Source organism: Mustela nivalis (genome assembly GCF_964662115.1).
Source record: "Mustela nivalis genome assembly, chromosome: 6".
Taxonomy (NCBI): domain Eukaryota; kingdom Metazoa; phylum Chordata; class Mammalia; order Carnivora; family Mustelidae; genus Mustela; species Mustela nivalis.
The window spans coordinates 120,124,453-120,149,564 of NC_139025.1; the positions used below are offsets into that span (position 1 = coordinate 120,124,453).

Genomic DNA, 25,112 nt, shown 5'->3' on the forward strand with positions numbered 1-25,112 from the left:
AGATGCAGAAAGAGGAGACTGGGGGTTACATTCTTTCCTAGCTCCTAACTTATGCCCTACCCCCAGGGATCATGGGGTCCCGCTCTTATCCCACCATTGCGTTCAATAGCTCGAGAACAAGAACTCTGCTGCTGTTCCATCTGCTTCCACAGTCACTCGTTAGGGCTTACAACATATTTTCTAAGAGTAACTCCAAGTGCCTCATACCAAAAACCACTACAGAGGAACAGAACATGGGTCAGGTTTTCTTACTTTCAAGGTTTTGAGGGCAGGAATGTGCAGCTGATGGTATAAAGGTCTGTGCAGGCTGTGTACCTGCACTGACCAGCCTAGTAGCTACTTGTCACAGGCATTATTCAAAGTTAAATTAATTAAAATTAAGTAAGGTTAAAAATTCAGTTCTTCAGTTACACACTTCAAGTGGCCAATGAGCATGTGTGACTACCGTGCTGGAGAGGACAGAGAAGATGCTCATTGCCACAGAAAGTTCTATTGCACAGCATTGTTCTAGTTACACTGGCGTTAGCTTTCTTCTGGACACTTCTAAAAGAAGTTTCCTTGGTTTCAGTTTTTGTTACAGTTGTATTTGTTCACCAGTTGAGGGAGTCCTGATAATCATTCCTTACATGTAAGTATTTCCCAGTCACAAAACTCTTTATTTTCAATATTGATTAGTTTGCAGCATGGTCAGCATTCATTTGTTATTGCTACACATTAGTTTCACATAGCCTAATTTCCATCTTTGGGTTTCTCTTTATGAATAAGACTATTTTTTTTCTTATTGTAAACCAGTTTGAAAGCAGTTACACCTGTTGAGCTAGTTGGGCTTGAGAGGCATCATTGGTTTCTAAGATCACAGCCCATTATGTCAGTGTGGTTATCCCATGAATATTCCTGGCAATACATGAAAATACTAGGCTTTTGTGCAACTTCACTAGAGTCAAGTGTATCTGAACTGAAGGTTTGTTCAGAAGCCCAGAGATTCAACTAAAAGTAAATGGATGTGTCCACATGTCATTTTGAGAAAAGTTTGTGATGCCTTTTGAATCATCCTTCTAGAGAGAGATTCCGTTCTTGGGCCCATCGAGTCCAGCACTGATGTTCTCCACTCTTGCTCATGCTCATGTATAGGTTGAATGGAAAAGCCAGGTAGACCATCTTCCCTATAGCTCTATTATGGAAAGACAACTGTAGGCATATACCACTCATTCTCTTTCAAGAAAAGTGTGACAAGTAGGTATTGAGAACTCCAGCACAATCAAAGAGAAAGCAAATACTGAAATGAACTGGAGTTGGTCTGAGCCAGAAACAGCTTTATTGGAAAGTTCCGAACTCAGAACAAACTAATGTTTTTATTTGAGGTCATATGCATGACCTCAAATGATTTTCCTTAAGCTAAATGCTCTGTGATGTCAAGAAAGACCAAGTCCCACCAGTATGACAGCACTAAAATGTCTGTGGTCCTTTTAAAAACCAGAATTGGTTTCACATTTCAGACTTACCACTGAAATGAAATCTTATTTCAGAGATGCTACTATTTCTGTGAAAATAACCACAAAGACTTGCTTTCCAGGTCATGGCGCATGCCTATTTGCCACCCAGATTTCATCACTGCTGAAGAATCTTGGGGAAACAGCTCAGCTGAGTGGGAGGGAGGATCCCTGCTGATCAAAGACTTGGCTGGTTCCTCTGGATCCCAAGAGAAGGGGAAACCTCTGGACAGTGCTCATATCAGGTTCCGTCTTTTGAAGCTGAGGTAGGAAGACTTCGAGTGCTGGCACTGGCACAGGGTGATGGTTGCACAGAGCATCCCTGGGATGGGCTGGGGGCGGTTCTCAGCCTCACTGCATCCTTCCCAACCAGCAGAATGAAGTTGAGGAAGAAGGGTTTTCACATTTGGCCAGGCTGTTCTTTTCCTGAAAGGTTATCTACATCTTCTCCAGGCCCTAGAAGATATGTAAGGAAGCACTGCTAATCAGCATGGGACCTGTAGGGCTACAGGACAGCCCGATTACAGACATAAATGACTAACATTTATCTATCTACACTCCTTCTAGTTTGTGTTGCGGGGGTTCTTCATGGCATGACCTCGGTTTGCAGATGGAATCAGTTCACTTTAGCAGTTCCTGTGGGGTTTGTTCATTCTATCTATCTATCTATCTATCTATCTAAGCTTATCATTTATCTATACCCATCATGTATCTATCTCTATCTTTATATGTATCTATCATTTATTAAATTAATTAATTAATTAATTAATTTGACAGAGAGAGAGAGAGAGAGAGTGAGTACAGGCAGGGGGAGCAGCAGGTAGAGGGAGAAGCAGAGTCCCTGCTGAACAGAGATCCTGATGCAGGACTCGATCCCAGGACCCCAGGATCATGGCCTGATCTGAAGGCAGACACTTGACTGACTGAGCCACCCAGGTGTCCCCCCACCATGGTGTTTTAAAAACTGATATTATCCCTGGTAGTTGGTGATGAAACACGTTATTAGAAGGGTTGGCTCTAGTGCCAGGGCTCATCCTTCAGGAAACTGCTGTCCAGCTTGGTGTGAGTTGGGACCCTGAGGCTGTGAGAAAGGGGGTTTCTGGTAGTGGTGGTAGAAAGGCTATGCTTGCACACACAGAGGAGGGCTTAGGCATGCATGTATGTGGGAACACTGAGGGCATTATGTTGGACCATGAGAATGGTCTAGCCAGAACTGGAGCACTTTTGCTCTCTCCCTGCTTTGTCTACTGGGCTTTATAGGTACATTTACTTAAAGAAAGGTTTTGTTGAGAGACACATATTTGAAAGTGGCATCTCTAAGAACAGAATAAGGCTTGGGGACCAGGACTATCAGATCCTCATTCCAGATATGCTCTGAGGTAGCTGAGGCACCAGCAGAGGCAGACACATCCATTCAACTATCTCCTTGTCTCTTTCTGTTTCCCTCACTACACAGCCTTGCATGGGCTTCTACTAAGATGCTCATGCATAGGTGAGAAGATAATTTGTAGCTATCAAATAATAGTATTATTATTTGTCTACATTAGGGTACCTGTCTTTTCGGAAACTGTTTGTAGACCTGATTAGAAATGTACAGATGCTGGCGAGGATGTGGAGAAAGGGGAACCCTCCTACACTGTTGGTGGGAATGCAAGCTGGTGCAGCCACTCTGGAAAACAGCATGGAGGTTCCTCAGAATGTTGAAAATAGAACTGCCCTATGACCCAGCAATTGCACTATTGGGTATTTACCCTAAAGATACAAATGTAGTGATCCAAAGGGGCACATGCACCCGAATGTTTATAGCAGCAATGTCCACAATAGCCAAACTATGGAAAGAACCTAGATGTCCATCCACAGATGAATGGATCAAGAAGATGTGGTATATATACACAATGGAATACTATGCAGCCATCAAAAGAAATGAAATCTTGCCATTTGCGACAACATGGATGGAACTAGAGCGTATCATGCTTAGCGAAATAAGTCAAGCAGAGAAAGACAACTATCATATGATCTCCCTGATATGAGGAAGTGGTGATGCAACATGGAGGCTTAAGTGGGTAGGAGAAGAATAAATGAAAGAAGATGGGATTGGGAGGGAGACAAACCATAAGTGACTCTTAATCTCACAAAACAAACTGAGGGTTGCTGGGGGGAGGGGGTTTGGGAGAAGGGGGTGGGATTATGGACATTGGGGAGGGTATGTGCTTTGGTGAGTGCTGTGAAGTGTGTAAACCTGGTGATTCACAGACCTGTACCCCTGGGGATAAAAATATATGTTTATAAAAAATAAAAAGTTAAAAAAAAAAAAAAAAAAAGAAATGTACCTATCTGCATGCCCAAATTGCACCTGTTTGTATGCTGAGAGGCCCACTCTCATTGTTCTATTGACCCTTCTATCAATCTTGAGAGGTAGATGAAGGAAGGGACTTCAGGGAGGATAAGGATTTTGCCTGGGGGCATGCAGCTTGTAAACTGGGGGTGGGTAGGCAGGGATGTGTCCTCCATATCCTCCACCTGTTCTTGACTATGGAGATTGTGTTTCCCAACATGTTTCCCAGCCATGCATTGTTTTTTCATGATTGTTGATCTCAGCTGCCTGCATAAATGTGACAAATATTTGGCCACAGAGTCTGCTATGAAATTCAGTAAATTGTGTGAAAGTGTGTAAATAGGGATCTGGCCCTAAGGACCACCAGGATGGTGAGCTCTGACACTATTAACACCCTGCCTTAACTGATTGGTTCACAGCTTGAGAAGATGCCAGGTACTTCAACTGTCCCACACCATGGAGAAATTAAACCGAGTACATTTGGGACTTTCTGTAGTTGCTTTATCTTCTAGGATTCATGGAATAGTTGCATTGAGCTTGCCACTGAACTAAAAGACTTAATGTCATTCTTTTTTTTTTTTTTTTAAAGATTTTTTATTTTATTAATTTGACAGAGAGAAATCACAAGTAGACGGAGAGGGAGCCAGAGAGAGAGAGAGAGATAGGGAAGCAGGCTCCCTGCCAAGCAGAGAGCCTGATGCGGGACCCGATCCCAGGACCCTGAGATCATGACCTGAGCCGAAGGCAGCGGCTTAACCCACTGAGCCACCCAGGCACCCCAATGTCATTCTTTTTAACAGTTTAAAACATACCATGTATGGTCATTGGGAAACTTGTAAAACATATTTTGGGTTGTCAGCTTTGCTGTATATGGCCATTATGTAGAAAACAGTTTGTGTTTAGGATAGGTAAATCAATGTCTCATGCTTTAAAAAAGAAGTATCATTTTGATTCCCATTTATTTGTTACTCTTTTTGAGTATAATTGACATAGGATGTTACATTAATTTCAGATATACAACACAGTGTTTCAACAAATGTATATGTTATGCTGTCTTCAAGTGTATTACCATTTGTCACCATGGAACGCTCTTGAAATACCAGACTATATTCTCTATGCTGTACCTTTTATTCCCATGTTTTGTACATTCTGTAACTAGAAGACTGTATCTCCCACTCCTCCTCACCCATTTTGCCCATCCCTCTACCTCCCTCCCTCTGGCAACCATTAGTTATTCTCTGTATTTATAGGTTTCAGTCTGCTTTCTGTTTGTTTATTGATTTGTTTTGTTTTTTAGATTCCGTATATGAATGAAATCATTTGTTATTTGTCTTTCTCTGTTTGACTTATTTCACTTAGCATAATACCTTCTAAATCCATCCATGTTGTCACAGATGGCAAGATCTTGTCCTTTTTTATGGCTGAGTAATATTTCATTATATGTAAATGTAAACACCCCCCCACACCCACATATTCTTTTTTTAAATTTATTTTTTATTTATTTTCAGCTTAACAGTCTTCATTATTTTTTCACCACACCCAGTGCTCCATGCAATCCGTGCCCTCTATAATACCCACCACCTGGTACCCCAACCTCCCACCCCCCTGCCACTGCAAACCCCTCAGATTGTTTTTCAGAGTCCATAGTCTCTCATGGTTCACCTCCCCACATATTCCTTATCCATTTATCTGTCGGACACTTGGGCTTCATCCATATCTTGGTTATTGTAAATATTATTAAAATAAACAAAAGGGCGCATATATCATTTTGAATTAATGCTTTTTTTTTTTTTTTTGGTAGTAAAGCAAACTGAATTAATGTTTTTGCTTTCTTTTGGTAAATACCCAGTAGTGCAATTACTGGATCATATGGTATTTCTATTTTTAATTTTTTGAGGATCTCCATACCATTTTCCACAATGGCTATACCTATTTACATTTCTACCATTAGTGCTTGAAGGTTCCTTTTTCTCCACATCCTTACCAACTCTTCTTACTTCTTCTCTTTTTTATTTTAGCCACTGGGTTAGGTGATATCTCATTGTGGTTTTAATTTGTGTTTCCTGATGATGAGTGATGTTGAACATCTTTTTTTTTTTAAATTAAATTTATTTATTTTCAGCATAACAGTATTCATTAATTTTTTCACATCTTTTGATGTGTCTGTTGGCCAACTGTATGCCCTCTTTGGAGGACATCTATTCAAGTCTTCTGCCCATTTTTTAAATTGGATGTGTGTGTGTATGTGTGTGTGTGTTGAGTTATGTAAGTTTTTCCTATATTTTGGATATTAAAACTTTATCAGTTGTATCATTTGCAAATGTCTTTTCCCTTTCAGTATGTTGCCTTTTGTTTTGTTGATTGTGTCTTTAGTTTGATGTAGTCCAGTAGTTTATTTTGGCTCTGTTTCACTTTCCTTAGGAAACATATCTAGAAAAATGTTACAATGACCAATGTCAAAGAAATTATTGCCTAGGAGTTTTAGGGTTTCACATCTCACATTTAGGTCTTTAATCCATTTTGAGCTTATTTTTATGTATTGTGTCAGAAGAGTAGTCCAGGTTTATTCTTCTACATGTAGCTGTCCAGTTTTTCCAGCACCATATATTGAAGAGACTGTTTTTTTTCCCTATTGTATATTCTTGCATCTTTTGTTGTAGATTAATTGACCATATAAGCATGGGTTTATTCTGTAGTCTCTCTTCTGTTTCATTAATCTATGTATCTGTTTTTGTGCTAGTACCATATTGTTTTGATCACTATAGTTTTATAGTATATCTTGAAATCTGGGATTCTGATACCTCCAGTTTTGATTCCCATTTAAATAGGGCTGTTGCATCAGAGAAATTAAAATAAAAACCACATTGAGATACTACCTTGCACCAGTTAGAATGGCCAAAATTAACACACAATAATCAACAAGTGTTGGAGAGGATATGGAGCAAGGGGGCCCCTCTTACACTGTTGGTGGGAAGACAAGTTGGTGCAGTCACTTTGGAAAACAGGTGGAGGTTCCTCAAAAAATTAAAAATAGAGCTACCCTATGACCCTGCAATTGCACTACTTGGTATTTACCCCAAAGATACAAATGTAGTGAAAAGAAGGGCCATCTATATCCCAATGTTCATGGCAGCAATTGCCACAATTGCCCGACTGTGGAAAGAACCAAGATGCCCTTCAACAAATGAATGGATAAAGAAGATATGGTCCAAATATACAATGGAATATTACACAGAAAGGATGAATACCTAACTTCTGTATCAACTTGGAGGGGACTGGAGGAAATTATGCTAAGTGAAGAAAAACAAGCAGAAAGAGTCAATTATCATATTGTTTCACTTACTTATGGAGCATAAGGACTAACATGGAGGACATTAGGAGAAGGAAAGGAAAAATGAATTGTGAATTGGGGTAAATAGGAGGGGGAGATGAAGTATGGGAGCCTGTGGATTCTGAAGATTTTGGAGGGGAGAAGGGTGGGGGGAACAGATGAGCCTGGTGATGGGTATTAAGGAGGGCATGTATTGCATGGAGCACTGGGTGTGGTCCATAAACAATGGATCTTGGAACACTGAAAAGATAAAATTAAATTAAAAAATAGGGGCTGTTAAATTACAATTTGGAAATGTGAAATGCTTTTTTATCAAATCATTAAATCTAAGAGAATGCAAAATAAGACTTTACCATTTTGAAAAGATCAGAAAGATACTGAAAAAGATGTCCTAACATAGACCTTCTACATTCTACACAAGCACAGGCTGTGGGCCAGCACCTTTCCACATACAGGAACAGAGCACAGACACCAAATGCCCACTCTTGAGGGGCGGCCAGTGGTAGAGCACACCCTGGGGCTGGGCAATGATAGTGTCATTAGAAGGTGGGATCCGTGGATCTGAGGAGGTGATATGAGCAGAGTGGGACTGGAAAGACTGCAAAGGGTTGGCTAGACTCAGATTTACCTGGGCTCTGAGAGCTGCAGTTAAGAAAAGTGAGATGGCCACTGGGTCAGGACACCATCAGGAGACTGCAGAATGTGCCAAGAACATGGATTGCTTGTTAAATTATCTCTGAAGTAATTCTTAAAAAACTGCTAGTACAACCAGTGACAGCACCCCAGTTTCTTTTTTGAATTGTTTGATTATATTTCCATCAGTGTTTTTATATATGTTATATTTATATATAATCATAATCTCTATCTATCTATCTTCTATCTATCTATCTCTCTCTCATCTGCCATCATCTATGATCAAATCTATTTTCTCACTTTCCAGAAAAGTTAGGGGGATACAATTGAAAATATGAATCTGAGAACCCATATAAGGCTTGTTTCCAGGAAATTCAGCTTTCAAAATGCCAGTGAAGAGCCACCAAGTTTGAATTTTAGCATCTACAGCAAGAAACATGTGCAAACACCCTAGGTTAACTTTGCTCTCCTCTGTAACCTGTACCAAGCTGCTTTTCATGAGGCCATACGTTTATAGGTCAGCAGTGTCTTCCTTTATGCCATGTTATGGAAAGAATTCTTAACATGTGCTTTGAGATTGATATTATCCAAAGCTTCAGAAAGGTGTCTATCAACTTGGCAGTCTGGGCACATACAAATAGGACTGCTTTGGTGTGACTTGGGTCCTTCCTTTTCTCTTGCAGGTGCTGTGTACGGTGGCTGAAAGTTGCGAGCCTGTTTGTCTTTGTGGTGGTGTGCTCTGTGAGTACTACAGAGCTCTGCTGTTGGGTCAGCAGAGCCCCTGGGTGCCTTGGGCTAGATAGCAAGGCACCTAAGGTATGGGGCTCACACCTTTCTTTGGAGGAGATGCTGAATGCATGTGGGATTGTGGGCTGGGGTTGCTGAGGGAGGCCTCCCCTTAGCAGTGCTCCTCTGCTGTGATACAATAGAAGCTTTGCTCTATAGAAGGCAGTTAGCTTCATCCTTGGGTCTAACTTTCCACCTGAAAGCATCTTACCAATTCTGTTTCAACCACATGCAATGGAAGTCTTTATTTGTCTTGGGCATGCCCGGCATCATGGGTGGCCTCAAGAATGTGTCTTACTGCCAGCATTTGTGTGGTGTGTATCCTGATGTAGCCTAGTGGGAATCACATTTCAGGTGCTCAATATTTTGCCAAATGAATGAGTGTGAGATTCTTTGTGCTCAGGTGTGCATTTCTGTTTGTGTACAAATGTGTGTGTACATGCTTGGCTGTGTGTGTCTGTCTGTGCATGCATGGATGTGAGGTTCTCTGTGCTTGCTGTGTGTTTGTGTGTCTTCATGCCTGTGTGGGACATGTGGGTCATTTGTGGTCTGTGATCATTTTGAGATTGTGTCTGTGATTGGGGTCTTATTGCTGAGTGTGTACAAATTTACAGCATTGGCATCAGATAGTTTTGTCTGCACCATTGTTGGGGGACTCCAGTGAGTGGCTGGTGCATGCTGCTCTGACAGCATGTGAGACTGTGAGCAAGGATGGGGTATGTGAGTGGTGTTTTCATGCCTGTGCCCTGTGGACTCTAAGACATGTGTGGCTGTGCCGTTTCTGTGCAGGCAGCCTGAGGTTATGGCCATGCTGAACCCTGAATGACTGGAAACTGCACATGACTATATTTGGTTGTGAATACTTGGTTTTCATTATCTGCCTAGGTGGACATGAATATCAGAGCTCTGTGTGTGTGCATGCAGGATTATGCACGAGAAGAGGCTCCTCTTCTCAGTGTGAAATATAAGAGCAATATTACCTCTTGAGCAGTGAGGGTGGTTCATGAAGTCAATACCTGCAACCCTTTAAAAACCCACAAGGGAAGGGAGCAGTGGCCCAGAGAAAGGAAATTATGCATGAAAAAAGAAACAAATACATTGAGCTCTGAAAACTTCATGTTTTTATTTTTTTGGCTACCAGTTCACACAATTGTGTGGTTCTGAAGCTCTGGCTGCTTACCAGGGCCCAGTAGGTGGTGCACTGGGATTTCCACGGAGAAGGTCAGGGTGGGCCAGGTTGTCCCTGATCTCCTGAGGATTGACCTCTGCTCTGTGTTTAGTCTTCAGCCTTTTTCAAGTTTTGGTGATTTGAGGAATTTTTTTTTGAACTTCTATAATCTGTCATAACTACATCAGTGTACTTTCTGATGAGGTATAAGGTGCTCTGCAAATTCTACAAACATATACTTTAACCATCACATGGGTTGTATGCCCTTTTCTCCAGTAGGGGAAAACCATGTTTACCTTCCTCTGATGATTTAATTTTGTGACTGAGTGGTTAATCCTTAAAATCAACAAATATCAGTAATCAAGACCCATTGTAGTGGAGAATTATAAAATGAATCAGAATTTTATCTCTTAATATCTAAGAAAAACTGTTTAGAGTGAGCTGGTGAATGTTCGATACATGAGTCAATACCATTATTATTCCTGTATTTTTAACTTTTGTCAAAATTATTTAAATCCCAATGTTCTCCTGGCACAAACTTATCATTAAGTGTTTCTGATTGTTACAGATTTTATTCAGCCTGTATCCAGATCAAGGAAAGTTCTGGCAGTTGTTGGCTGTGTCACCCCTGCAAAGCTACTGTATCCAGTCTATACTGAGATGGATAGTTGCCCATGGCTGAGATTCACAAAGAGACACTAGAGAACCATTACAACTGTTGCTGAAGGTCCCAGTGTAGCTGATCACTGCTCTTCCCAGGCCTATTTTGTTCCTTCAGGACATTTGATGAAAGACGAGTCCAGAAGAGAAAGGGAGGGGAGCACTAGTGAGACTATTTTGGGTGGTTGATGGTGAGGTTCCCCCTGGGGAGATGATAGCCAAGTGGCACATTCCAGTTACAGCTTGGCTCCCCTGGGCTCTTTCATACTCTGTTTTGTACCCCATCCCCACTTTCTTTCACATTTCAGTGTTGGTAGTTTCTACCGTCCTATTTTTAAGTTCATCGCTTCTTTTCCTTGGCTGTGTCATCTGGGCATGATGATTGCTTGATTTCTTCATACTGTGTTTTCTCCTGCTTTTGTGCTTGTCACTAAAAAGCTCGATGTGTTGAATAGGATAATAGATATTGAGTGTGTTAGCTCGGACTGCCATAACAAAATACCACAGCTTGGGGATTAACAGACATTGCTTACAGTGCTGGAGGCTGGACATCCAAAGTCAAGGTACTGGCCAGTTGGATTTCTGGTGAGAACTCTCTTTTTGATCTGCAGATGGCTGCCTTTCTTGCCATGTCCTCACAAGGCCTTTCCTCAGTGTGTGTGTGTGTTTGTGTGTGTGTATGTATGGAGAGAGAGCATTCTCTCATGGCCGTTCTTTTTTTTTTTTTTTTTTTTTTTTAAAGATTTTATTTATTTATTTGACAGAGAGAAATCACAAGTAGACAGAGAGGCAGGCAGAGAGAGAGAGAGAGGGAAGCAGGCTCCCCGCTGAGCAGAGAGCCCGATGTGGGGCTCGATTCCAGGACCCTGAGATCACGACCTGAGCTGAAGGCAGAGGCTTAACCCACTGAGCCACCCAGGCGCCCCTCTAATGGCTGTTCTTATAAGGACAAAATCCTCTCAGATCAGGACCCCACCCTATGACTTCATTGAACCTTAATTACTTTCTTAGAGGCCCTATCTCCAAATATAGTCACATTGGGAGGCCAGCCTTCAACATGTGAATATTGTGGGCGACATAAACATTCATTCCATAGCACTGTGGGTTTTGGTTGGGGGTCTGTGTAAATCTAGTCAGAGGTTGACAGTGTTGCAGTGTGTGGTTGCCATGGTAACCTCCAGCATCCCAGACACTTGGAATTGCCTGGCTTCTCCTGCTGTCTGCCAGGTTGTGCATTATTCCTACTCCTCCCACAGGGGAGAACTACTTTTTCCTCTTCCCCACCACTCCCAGGTGTTGGAGTTCCACTGTGTCCTAGGCTACCAGATTTGATATGTTTCCCCAGCAAATTAAGGCTTTTTCATGAGTCTCCTCAATTTCTCCATCTTCTTTGTAAGTACCTGCTCGGGTTCCAGGAGCAAAAGCTTATTATAATGGACATGTGAACACCCCAGTTCTGTGGCTCCCAAGGTCTCTCTACTATCACACTAGCCCACCCTTGGCGTTGAGCAGTTTAAAAAAAATTTTCAGGTTTACTCTTGCTTGCTTCTCTGTGTGTTAGTAGCACCTGTCTCAGGGAAGCAAACACTTGGCCTTATTCTTCCCTGCAGTTACCTGTCTCAATCTAGATTTCAAGTTAGCTGTTTATGATGCAACCTCATTCTTGACAGAACAAGTCATTAATTTAACATCTGTCCAGCCTTTTCAGGTTGTGAGAATAGGAGTGTGTTTCTAGCTCTCAAGTCATACCAGCTGAAACTGAAAGTCCAGAGCCCAGAGCTTCTCTTGAATAGATATTTGGATGAGGATAATCACGCATGAAAGTCCCTAAAACTCCCAGTCCTGGGAGAGGAAGCATTTTGGAAAGCAAGCTAGGAAGGAGAGGAGGACGTGGAAGAGAAAGGAGTGGGGAGGAAGAGGAAGCAAGTAGAGGAGAAGGCTTGTAGAAGAGGAGGAAGAAAAGGAGACAGTTGTGTCCAGCTCAAGTATTTCTGATTATTCACTTTCCCCCTGATTATCGCCTTTTAAAAAGGAATTAAATCATTCACAGATTTTTTTTGCTTTAGTATCTTCAACTGATAAGCTTGGGTGAACTGAAATTTTAGAAAATTGGGTTGTTTTCCTTGCAGTCATCAGTAGTCTTTTGTATATTTTTATTTCCTCTGGTTCTTTGGGGGAGTTCCCCCTGTGTCTTCCTAGGACATCCTCTCACTCAGCTGAGCCACTCTTCACACACAGGGTACCAGCAACATTCCAGAAAGACCTGGCACTCAAGGCCTTCAGGTGGGCTCATGAGATGGCTCTGGTGGGCAGTGCGTGGTACATCCCTGCCCTTAAGTGAATGAGAGTGCTTATCTGTACCTGCTCTCAGGACAGGGTAGCTCTGATGTCTATCTGAGAGCTTGCTAAAATCTTGGTATATGCTTCACCACTTTAAAATTGTTTCTCAGTTTAAGATGAAGATGTGTATCCCTCTGAGAGAACTAGAGAGAGCTGTGATTTTAATGAACTTCATTTCCCATCTTATTACCTCCATATCATCTTCATGGGTTAAAAACAGTAAGACGTCCTCCTGCTTTCCTCAGCTTCCCCTGGGGACTTCTCAAAGCAAGTGTCAGTGTGTTCATGATGTCCCCAGGAGATGGATCCTGCCTTCAGTTCATGTGACCTCACTGTAAGTGATCATAACCTACTGTCCAGGCTGAGCCAAGAACTTGGAGGGATCCTATGCAGAAACAGTCTTCGGTGAGAACCAGACAGGGAAGGGGAAATATTTGTAGGTTGCTGGTGTACTGTAGCTACTCCTGTATGAAGCTTATCAGTCAGCAGAAATTCTAAGTAAGCATAACAAGTAAGGATAATACCAGGATAAATTCAGATAATGACAAATGAGAGTCCTCTATTCAACCCACCAAGAACTGTACTGTGTCACTCTACCTCCACAGCTTTGTGCACAGTGTTACCTCTAGAGCAGCTCAAGTACACATGCTCTTTCCTGAACTTGAATGAACCCAAGCCAATCCTAGTGGCCGGCAGACAAATGTTTTTTCTCAGCAGCAAGAGTAACTGGGCAGTTTCTCTCCTGTTCTCTGAGATGTGTGTGTACTTTGCTAAAGAGAGAAAAAGAAGTGGAAGAGATGGCAAGAGCTGTGTGAGATGGTAGGGTGCTGCAGAGTGGTTCTTATATGTCTGTGGATCTGTTGAAGAGGAAAAAAAAATGTTCTGTGACACTTGTTAAAGATGGCAAGTCACCAGGAACTTAGTGATATCTGTAGAGACCACAGCAGTGAAGTCTTGCAGTGGGAGAGAGAATGAGCTTTAAAAAGTGGGATTTTAAAGCCAAGGAGCAGGGTGGGGAGGCAGTGGGTGAAAAACTAGTAAGAGGAAACATCATGGATAAGAGAAGATCCTGGCCAAACTGACTTCACAGGATTCTTGCTGAAGTCAGGCAGAGTTACCAGACATCACGTGGGGGGATAGAACGTGATTGGATATTAACTGTGATTAGATATGGAGAATGAAGGTTCTGACCAAATTAACCTAGCAGGATTCTTGCTAAAACTGGACCACACAGAGATGAATGCAGACGCCCCAAAGTCAGGACTTAGTCTTAGATAAGAGAGTTCAAAGGAACATAACTAAAGTTTTGGCCGAAGAGAGACTCTCTTGTCAATCATTTACCAATATTCAGGCTGATTTAAGCTTCCCGTGGGCTCCTTAGAAAATGTACATTGGTATAAGTAGATTTTCTGTACATTTCTGGAAGCTCACAGACCCTCTCTCAGGACCGTAGGCTGAGAACGTGCTGTGGGGGTTTGTGAAAGGAGAGATCAGAGGTCAGAAGTGCCCCTAAGATGTCCCCAGAGAGCCAATTGCAGCTGGTATTGAAGGTGGGGACAGAGTCAAGGGAGGCTATGCTGTGCACCAGAGTTTGGACCTTTGAAGGTGATTCTCAGCAAAGGGATGTTATTGTGCAGGTCTGGGGCAAGAATGGATTTAGGTCTGGTTTTGAAAGGCCAGTAGCAGTGTTTTCATTGTTGTCTTCATGGGTGAAGAGCCCTACAGTTAGTTCTTCCTTCTTGACTTCTGGATGTGTGTTTTGGTGGGAAGTGCTTTTGGAGAAAGCCCCACTATCCTTTAACTGGAGAATAACAAAGCTACATTTTCCCCTGTGATGTTTACTTTGGAATAGTCGGGATTTTTCACCTCAGTAAGTGTGGGTTTTTTTTTTTTTTTAGAAGATTTATGAAAGGAAATGGCTGTGATTGCAGACACCCGAGGTTCTTTGTCTCTGAATTGTTCTCTGTGCTTATTATGGGGGAGACCTGTTCAAGTCTCTTAGGTCAGTAGATAGGTGAATAATGGTCAGCAATCCAGGTTATATATAAGCAGGGTAATTAGGCTTCCTCTTTTCTTCCCTTCTATCCCTTTTTCCGCCCTCCTTCCCTTCCAATCTTTTTCTTTGTTTCTTAACATACAGTTCGTTTTTCCATCGTCGTCTTCATAGTAGCCCTGGGTTTTTAAAGTGCAAAAAGAAAACAAAGGATTTTGTTCCCTTCTGTTCTTCCTTTCTTACATCCTAAGCTCCTTAGGTAGTAAGCTTATAATTATGTTGTCCAATATGATAGCCACTAGTCACCTGTGGCTCTTTAAGTTTGTATTAATGAAGTAAATAACATTAAAGTTTCACTTCCTCATTCACACCAGCCACACTTTAAGTGCTTAATAGCCACATGTGATTAGTGGCTATTGTATCAGACAGCACAGATAAAAACATTTCTATCACCACAGAAAAAATTCTATTGGCCAGCACCACTCTAGAAAGTAAGGGCAGTCTTTCATCCATCTGGTCCCAAATGTTGGAGAAAATATATTAGCACTAGGTAGATTATTTCTGTGAATGGAACAATCTTAAAAGTTTCATACTTTATCAGATGACATTGCTCCCATTTTTATCAAGAAGTGGGGTCAAAAGGAAACCCACTTTCTTACCTCCATTCAAATAAGCAAACGTTGTGTCAAAGAAAAATTGTATCAGGTAAGCAGGTAAGGAAGACTTTACTCAAGACTGGGGCAAGAATGGATACAGGTCTGGTTTTGAAAGGCTGCGGGAATAGGGAAGAGACTGAACTGAGCTTCAAATAAACAGGAAATCTACAGAAGGGTGAGGGGGATGATGGAAAATTACCAAAAGGGTAGTTGGCTGGGGATAGTGAAGGCATTCTTCAAAAGTGAAGGCATTCTTAAAAAAAAAAAAAAAAAATGAAGGGATTCTTGATAAACTGGGCTCACCAGGCCAAGGTTGAACATTAATCAAGAAGAGGGCTCAGAGGACTTGAGTTTGGTCCAGGAGGAGTTCTGGCCAGTGTTAACTGAACCTGGCATAAGACAGGCTCTGCAGAAAACTTAAGCATAAGCCCAAAAGGACTCTACAGTCTAGGTGGAAATGAAGGCCCTTTTTCAGGCTCTTGTGGATTTGTTCCATGCCCAACAGCAGCACATTGCCTGCTGTTCAGAAGTGCTTTGCTCATTTGTTTTTCTGCCTGCCACTCAGAGGCCGCCAAAACAGCCGCCCACACTGGGACAGCCAGAGAAGAGTCAATGGTCACACTCATTAGATGTACAACAGGAAGATGATTAAGTAGGAGCTCAGAGGAATGGTGTCTAGGGAGCTCACACAGTGGGAATAAAGTTCATGGAAGGCATGTCAAGTTAGCTCTTGAAAGATGGCTGTGATTGAGGTAGTGGTAAAGGCCGTAGACTACTTTGATGCAGCTAGAAGAAGAAGGCGCTTTCTCTCTGACTTCTTCATGCCCCCCTCTGGCAGGGTATTGGTGAAACAAGTGGGGGCATCTAATGTGGTGAGAACTACATTACTTTCTGGAGAAGTAACGAAATGAATAAGGTACAGTTATTCCTCTTGAGGGGTGAGACCATTTGGGGAGAAAAGTCTAAAACAACTGTAGTATGGCATGAGCCCAATCTACAGAGGAACACTGGAGAAGGCCAGAGGATCTGCTGGAATCATGGATGACAAGGGAAGATTTAAGGAGAGGGAAGCTTGAGTGAGAACTCAAAAAATGGTAGAAGTTCTTCAGATTTGGGGAAGGCATTTGAGGCAAAGGCAGAGGACTATATGTTAGGAACATGGCAGATAGTTCAACATGGGGGAAAGCCAGGATTGAAGCTGCCTGTGAGGGTGAGGCTCAGTTAGAGGTTCCTGTTGCTGGGATCTGGAAGTCACAGCTGACACCAGCGCACCCTAGTGGGCTTTGAATCCTAGTGCGTGGTGGGCATGTAGAAAGACAGAAAAAAGGAATGATGCAAATACATGTTGTCCTGTGTCTATGTGATTTTGTATGTACTCCATTTGGTTGGTTAATCATAGGATGCTTTGTTACATGGTTGTCTCCCTAACAGGGTATGAGATGCCCCCTGGCCCCCAGGACAAAGGTCTTGTTTTATTCATTTATTTTTTGGAACGCAATAAATGCTCCACAAACATTCATTAAATCTGAAGGTGAAGCCTCTGCTTTTCCAATATTAGCCTCTAGGTGGTGCTGTTCCATCTCCTGAGTTTCTGCAAGTTCCCTAGAATCTTTTCTGAACTGAAATTTTTCTCCCCACCCTGTATCTTGTGTTTGCCCTGGGGAAAGACTGGTACACGAGTAATTTTTGCAGAAGCAGCACTGTCTTTTTGGGCCTTCTCTTGGTACATCCTGTCTTGCATGACTTCTGTTTTCCATTTCTCCTTGATGGAACCCAAGTAGCAGCCTAAGTGTGTGGAGAGGCTATCCGACAAAAGTGCTGGGGACCCCTGCTCATTCTGGGCTCTCATATGGACAACAGTGCTGATAAAACACCTTTTTTTTTTTTTTTTTTTTTTAAACCAGGATTTCTTTTGTACAATTGGTTTTTTAAACCAGTACATTTTGCTAGAGGAGATAGATAATGAAAAAAGATTAACCTTTCACTAGCCCTTGATAGTCAAAGTAAATCTTGTGTATGCTCTGGCAACAGTGAGGTTCTGCCTTTTCCCTAAGTCTGTTCTATAAACTGCCTGTTTCTTTTAGGTTTTTAAGGAAGAGTAAAGGAATTGGCTACTGAATCCTCCTGAAACCAGTGAGGTGCTGTTAAGACTTTTGAGACCTCATACAAAGCATGGACTATTTTGAGATTCATTTTTACGCCTGCAACAGTTTTTGGTTCTGGATCAAAATGACTGGGCTAGTTGCTGTGTAGAGTCCATGTCATGACCCCAGAACCAGAGGCAAGAGTTTGTCCAGACCAGAGGGAGAAGGGCTGGGTAACACAGGCTCCTACTTTTCTGCAACACCCAAATGCAGGATGTTGGTGTTAAGGGGAAGACTACAACAGGGCTTAAGTGCCATGGAATTATATTTTGTAGGGGGAAACCCTCTTTATCTGATAATTTTTCCCTGATCAAGAGCCCTTCACATGCTTTGAAGAAATTTGTTTCCTTTCACTGCAGTGCATGTCACTTATTTAGATGACTTCGGAATTCTTATTTTCAATTCTCTTTGTGATTTATCATTCTAAAACTAGAGACCTGGCACCTAAGGATTTGGACATGGATGTGGGTCAGTGTATCTGCTCATTCATGCAGCCATCCTGTCTACTAGCTCACAGTGGGTCCAAAAACTTGGGGAGAAGTTCTATGCTGGCTGCAAGAAGTGGAAGCAGAGATCATGGTAGGCTGGGGGATACCACTTTGAGGTTAAAACAGAGGATTTGAAACACATGCGGTCAGACATTGCAAAACCAACTCCATGTCAGGTACAAGGAGATAAGGAGTGCTCAAGGGCTGCAGTACAGTTGGAGGAAACAGCCTGGATAGGTATTTCTCTGTGCACCTTCTAAGGAGGGTGCTCACTGTGTGGGTGGTGAGGGGACTTCAGGCCTCTCTTCCTTGCTTTGTGGTTCACCTTGACTTTGCCTCAGCTTTGAACCTCTCCAGCCATGTGGACTCCACATTGCTCCAGGTGGATTTGGCAGGGGCCCTGCTGGCCGGTGGCCCCAGTCATACCGAGAGAGAAGAACATGTCGTGCTGGAGGTGACCCAGGCTGATGTTCCAGGCTCCAGGAGGCGGCGGCCACAGCAGGTTACACTTATAAGTTACTTGAAAAGAATTGTAAAAACTCATTTCATCGCTTTATAAATTGGGTTTCCTTTTGAATGGATTTGATGGGGAGCCATGAGACAATGGCACCATTATTAGGCAAGCCCTATCTTCTGCTTTGTCTTTGACTCTTTTCTCCTTTGTTTAAGACAATTATAAAACTCTTGCCATTTCAGTAAAATCAGGTTTGCAAGTCTTTTTATTTAGATGATTTTACTGGGGGGAAACATTCTATATTTGAAAGTAGTTTTTTGTTGTTAAAGCACCATTAAACCTGGGCTTTACCCTTTGGTATAGTAGGTACTTCAACATCATAGTTCCCTTGGGTTTGGAAACCCCTGGCTAGACTTGCATAGTTTCCCAAAGATTCTGTTTCTAAAGTGGTAGGTTCTTGTGCCTAGCATCTCCTAGACAAAAACCCTTAGCTCCTGTCTTTTGAAGGCAAGGAGAGCCAACAGTGGTGTTGTTACCATGACCCAGAGCCTAGACAAGTCCTGGCCCCTCTGTGTGCATCCTCATCTGTACCCCATGTCCTGGGCTTGATGACTTCTCAGGATTATCATGGTGACTTGTTTGTGAAGTTTGTGGGTTTTCCCTATTATAATCAATAAAGGAAATCCTGCTGGTGCACAATACTATGTCATCAAAAATGAAGCATCTGATGGATTACTGTACCCCTTGCATTTTTCTGCCATGCAAAGCAGGATCCACAGAGCAAAGACCTCATTATGAATGAGGGTGCCATTTCATGGGTATGGTCTGTGCAGTACCAGTGTTCTAAACCGGTTGCCTTGGCCATGGTCTTAGGATGTAAACTTTACTTCCTCATGTGCAGTGTACAACCAGCTGGCAAGGCCTTTTTGGTAAAGGCAAGGTGGGCACACATCTGCCTGCTCTGTGGGCCTTGTGTGGAGGAAGATGGGACTTTTTGCAGCCTGCTGACATAGCTGCCTGTCCATGGGGCTCTACTCTGCTCTAGTGCTCACACACAAATCCTGCTCAGAAACATGAAGAACATTAATAGATTTTTTCTGATATACTCATTATAAATACTGAAGTGTTTTAAGAGAACTTATGGACTCTCTTTTATGCTTTGACCAATTTCAGAGTTCCTATTTTCATTTACTTTATGATTTGTGAGCAGCAAAGCGCCTGTCATCCTGTTGAAGTTTCCTTGGCCCTTTGGCTAGCCCAGGTAGCCCTTCCCTCTCTGCTCATATCTGGCCCGCTCAGCTGGTTTCTCCACTGCTCTGCTTAGGACAGGAACATGTGGGTTGGGTTTGCTTGCAGCAAAGGAAGCTTCATCCTTGGGTCCTACCTGCCATGGGCTCCTATGACATGGGTATGGAGACTTTTCTGCCTCCAGTTTGCAAGCAGAAAGCAATGCTAAGCATGCATTTCTTATGAATTGCCTCAATGGGCTCAGAAGATCCCAAGTCTCATATAAAGTGCAGTGATATCTTTTTATCATAATAAATCAGAGTTAGTTCTATAACTTTGTACCTTTTATACTAATTCTGTATTTGTACTTCTGTATTCTTTTTTTTTTTTTTTTCTTAAAGCCCTCTATGTTGTGTAAATTTCCAGTTCTGCACAGCTTGGAATTGCTAGTGTCAGGGATATGGGAGCTGTGTACAAAGTCCTTGCTGTTCTTCTTTTTCTTCTTTTCTTATTCTAAACTAACATCTACACTGAATAGCACTGAATCAATCCCAGGTGATGGTTCAAGTTCAAAGACTTACTCTGATATTACATTTCAACTTTTACAGGTCACTCAGAATTGGACAGTATTTTTAAATCCAAAAAGAAATGAGCGGTTGGTGGTGAGCAGGACCTTTGAGATACTGAGCAGGTGGGTTTCAGGTGATCAAGGATTTGGGGAGAAGGTGGTCTCTGGACATTTTCACTTAAAATATTTGACCCGTAGGACTCCAATTTTGACAGAAATAGATCAGTTATGTGGTTTGGGTGGAATGCTTTAACTGTATAGACGACAAACATGAAGGATGTAGGAGGACATCATAGCCATGAGCGTCAAAAAATGAGGATTGATTGCAGGGTCCATTTTGAAGCAAATGGTATTTTATAGCTGATGCTTTAATTTCATTAATATTATGAAACTCCACAATGGGGAATTCCAGGAAATTTTAGGATTCTTCCTCTTTCTTTAATTCCCCTCTATATTATGTCTTTATGAGTTTGCTATGCCTGCTATAACAAATACCACAGAACGTATGACTTAAACAGTAGAAATTTATTTCCTCAAGGATTCAGCAGGATTTTTCTCTTCAAGTATTCTCTCCTTGGCTGCTTCTTCCTGTGTTTTTCTGTGGACCTCTCTCTCTTTCTTTCTTTCTCTCTCTCTCTCTCTCTCTCTCTGTGTGTGTGTGTCCCAATCCTTTCTTGTAAGGACACTAGCTGTACTGAATTAGGGACCACATTAGTTACCTCATTTTAACTATAAAGACTCTCTCTCCAAATACAGTCACATTCTGAAGTTTTGAGGGTTAGGGTGTCAACATCTATATTTTGGGGACATGGTTCAGCTCAGAATAGTTACTGACTAAACTTTAAGAAAAGTATTTTCGTTTCATCATGCCACATACTGTTGATTACTTAGATGCTTCTTGTTCTGGGAAATTTTCCCCACCATCTGGGGACAACCTGTCTACGTGTTCTCAAGTTGCACATGACCCTCTTTTGAATCTCCCACATGTGAGAATATTGGCTATTCTATTGTTAGCAGGTAAAGCAGTCAGTGTGTAATGAGAATATAGAAAATTAAATGGCTAGAACCAATCTGAAACTCCTTCCTCCCTGTTAGTTGTTGGAATGGCACCTGCCACAAGGCAGACACTGCCAGATGAGGGCTGAGGGGCCTATGTCAAATGGATCTGGCCATAAGGAGGCTGTGCCTGCATCTTACACTGCTCATACGCAGTCAGATCTCCTCATCTGCTGGGTAAGACATTGGGCTAAATCACTGTGAGGTCAGTTTGGGCTCTGGTTATGGCCATGGATGACTTGCATTGGGAAGAACACCAAGGAAGCAAGCACTAATTGTCCATTAGAGTGTGGTTTCCCTTACTAGTGGTAATATCTTTGCTTCATTCTGCAGAGATACTGTTTCTATCAGCATTCGGGCCTCCCTCCAGCAGACACAGACCGTTCCTCTGTTGATGGCTCATCAGTACCTCCGTGCAAGCATAGAAGCACAAGTGACCATTGCTGTGGTCATCCTCGCTGGGGTCTACATGCTGATTATATTTGAGGTAACTTTCATGCCAGCTCTCTAAGATTTATTTGTGCTCACAGGTAAGTGTCTTTCAACATACAGGTGCTCTGGATGGGCTCAGTTCTGCTTCTTAATCACACTGCAATGGCATCTTTCCCAAAAAGGAAGATTTCCATCATTCTAGGTAGGAATTGATCTGTACTGGAATATTCACTGAATCTTGGCAACTGGCTTTAGCAGGCCCCAGCAAAAGTTACCTGAGAAAACTGAATATGTATGTGATTTTTCTCACTCTCACTCTGCTGTTCACTTGAAGTGTGACGCTGAGGGTGTAAGTGTTGAATCTCTCTGAAATGCATATTAAAATGCCTCCTATTTGCTTTAGAGGATTGTATATATTATAGGCCACTTAGGCCGCATGGAGGGAGAGATTATTATCTGTTATGTTTATCAACTCAGCTAATGAGTTAATAATGCTATAAACATTAGAATCACTACATTTGTATCTTTGGGGTAAATACCCAGTAGTGCAATTGCAGGGTTATAAGGTAACTCTATTTTTAATTTTTTGAGGAATCTCCACACTATATTCCAAAGTAGCTGCACCAACTTGCATTCCCACCAGCAGTGTAAGAGGGTTCTCCTACTCCACATCCTCTACAACACTTGTTTCTTGTCTTGTTAATTTTGGCCATTCTAACTGGTGTAAGGTGGGATCTCAATGTGGTTTTGATTTGAATCTCTCTGATGGCTAATAATGAGCATTTTTTCATGTGTCTGTTAGCCATTTGTATGTCTTCTTTGTTTAAGTGTCTGTTCATGTCTTCTGCCCATTTTTTTGATGTGATTATCTGTGTTTTGAGTGTTGAGTTTGAGGAGTTCTTTCTAGATCTTGGATATCAGCCCTTTGTCTGTAGTGTCATTAGCAAATATGTTCTCTCATTCTGTGGGTTGCCTCTTTGTTTTGTCTAGTGTTTCCTTTGCTTTGCAGAAGATTTTGGTCTTGATGAAGTCCCAAAGTTCATTTTCATTTTTATTTCTTTTGCCATTGGAGATGTATCTTTTTTTTATATTCTATTTATTTATTTGACAGAGAGAGAGAGATCACAAGTAGGCAGAGAGTCAGGCAGAGAGAGTGGGGGAAGCAAGCTCCCTGCTGAGCAGAGAGCCCGATGCGGGGCTTGATTCCAGGACACTGAGATCATGACCTGAGCCGAAGGCAGCGGCTTAATCCACTGAGCCACCAAGGCGCCCTGGAGATGTGTCTTGAAAGAAGTTGCTGTGGCCAAAATCGAAGAGGTTACTGCCTATGTTCTCTAGGATTTTGATAAATTCTTCCCTCATGTTGAGGCCTTTTATCCATTTTGAGTTTATCTTTGTGTATGGTATAAGAGAATGGTTGAGTTTCATTCTTCTATACATAGCTGTCCAATTTCCCCAGCAGCATTTATTGAAGAGACTTTCTTTCTTCAACTGGATATTTGTGCCAGTACCATGCTGTCTTGATGATCACAGCTTTGTAGTAAAGCTTGAAATCAGGCAACATGATACCCCAGCTTTGTTTTTCTTTTTCAACATTTCCTTAGCAATTTGGGGTCTTTTCTGGTTCCATAAAAATTTTAGGATTGTTTGTTCTGACACTTTGAAAAATGCCAAAAATGGAATTTTGATCAGGATGGCATTGAAAGTATAGATTGCTCTAGGCAGCATAGACATTTCAATAATATTTATTCTTCTGATCCATTAGCATGGAATGCTTTTCCATCTTTTTGTGTCTTCTTCAGTTTCTTTCATGAGTGTTCTGTAGTTCCTCAAGCACAGATCCTTTATTTCTTTGGTTAGATTTATTCCCAGATATCTTACAGTTCTTGGTGCTATAGTAAATGGAATCGATTCTCTAATTTCGCTTTCCATATTTTCATTGCTAGTGTATAAGAAAGCAACTGATTTCAGGGAATTGATTTTGGGTCCTGCCACATTACTGAATTGCTGTATGAATTCTAGTAGTTTGAGGGTGGAGTCTTTTGGGTTTTTCCATATAAAGTATCATGTCATCTGCGAAGAGAGAGAGTTTGACTTTTTCTTTGCCAATTTGAATACCTTTTATTTCTTTTCATTGTCTGATTGCTGTTGCTAGGATTTCTAGTACTATTTTGAACAAGAGTGGGGAGAGTGGGAATCCTTGTCATGTTCCTGATCTCAATGGGAAAGTTGTTAGCTTTTCCCCATGGAGAATGATATTTGCTGTGGGTTTTTCATAGATAGATTTGATGAAATTGAGGAATGTTCCCTCTATCCCTATACTTTGAAGTGTTTTAATCAGGAATAAATGCTGTATTTTTTCAAATGCTTTTTCTGTGTCAATTGAGAGGACCATGTGGTTCTTTTCTCTTATTGATTTGTTTTGTCACATGATTGATTTGTGAATGTTGAACCACCCTTGCATCCCATGGATAAATCCCACCTGGTCATGGTGGATAATCTTTTTAATGTGCTGTTGGATCCTATTAGATAGGATCTTGTTGAGAATTTTGGCATACATATTCATCAGGGATATGGGTCTGAAATCCTCCTTTTTCATGGGGTGTTTGCCTGGTTTGAGGATCAGGGTACTGCTAGCTTCATAAAAGGAGTCTGGAAGTTTTCCTTCTCTTTCTGTTTTTTTGAAACAGCTTCAGACCAATAACCATTATTTCTTTTTTAAAGAAATAATGTCTCGTAGAATTCCCCAGGGAATCTCTCAGGTCCTGGGCTCTTGTTTTTTGGGAGATTTTCGATCACTGCTTCAATCTCGTTACTAGATATTGGTCTATTCAGGTTGTCAGTTTCTTCCTGTTTCAGTCTTGGAAGTTTATAGGTTTCCAGGAATGTATCCATTTTTTTTTAGGTTTCTTAACTTATTGGCTGTTGATAATAATTTAACTGTTGATAATATATAACTGTTGATAATAATTTCTGATGATTGTTTCTATTTCCTTGGTGTTAGTTGTGATCTCTCCCTTTTCATTCATAATTTATTAATTTAGGTCCTTTCTCTTTTGTTTTGGATTAGTTTGGCCAGTGGTTTATTGATCTTATTGATTCTTTCAATGAACCAGCTTCTAGTTTCGTTGATGTGCTCTACTGTATCTCTAGTTTCTATCTCATTGGTCTCTACTCTAATCTTGATTATTTCCCTTCCTGTGCGTGGGGTTGACTTAATTTGTTGTTGGTTTTCCAGTTCTTTAAGGTGTATTCTGTTTTTTCTTTTTCATTTTTTTTGAGTGAGGCTTGGATGACTATGTATTTCCCCCTTGGACCACCTTTGCTGTATCCCATAGGTTTTGGACCCAT

At 41.6% G+C, this 25,112-nt stretch overlaps 1 protein-coding gene across 7 annotated transcripts in view; it reads left to right on the top strand.

Moving 5' to 3' along the window:
* Positions 1-25,112, top strand: part of OCA2 (OCA2 melanosomal transmembrane protein) — a 397,483-nt gene that overhangs the window by 76,467 nt on the left and 295,904 nt on the right. For all 7 annotated transcript variants that reach the window (XM_082736012.1, XM_082736013.1, XM_082736010.1 and 4 more), the window contains 6 exons: positions 1,574-1,756; positions 8,473-8,530; positions 10,312-10,384; positions 18,366-18,526; positions 20,314-20,396; positions 21,663-21,816. In XM_082736012.1, the coding sequence (XP_082592138.1) occupies positions 1,574-1,756; positions 8,473-8,530; positions 10,312-10,384; positions 18,366-18,526; positions 20,314-20,396; positions 21,663-21,816 (712 nt within the window). The remainder of the gene's footprint in view (positions 1-1,573; positions 1,757-8,472; positions 8,531-10,311; positions 10,385-18,365; positions 18,527-20,313; positions 20,397-21,662; positions 21,817-25,112) is intronic.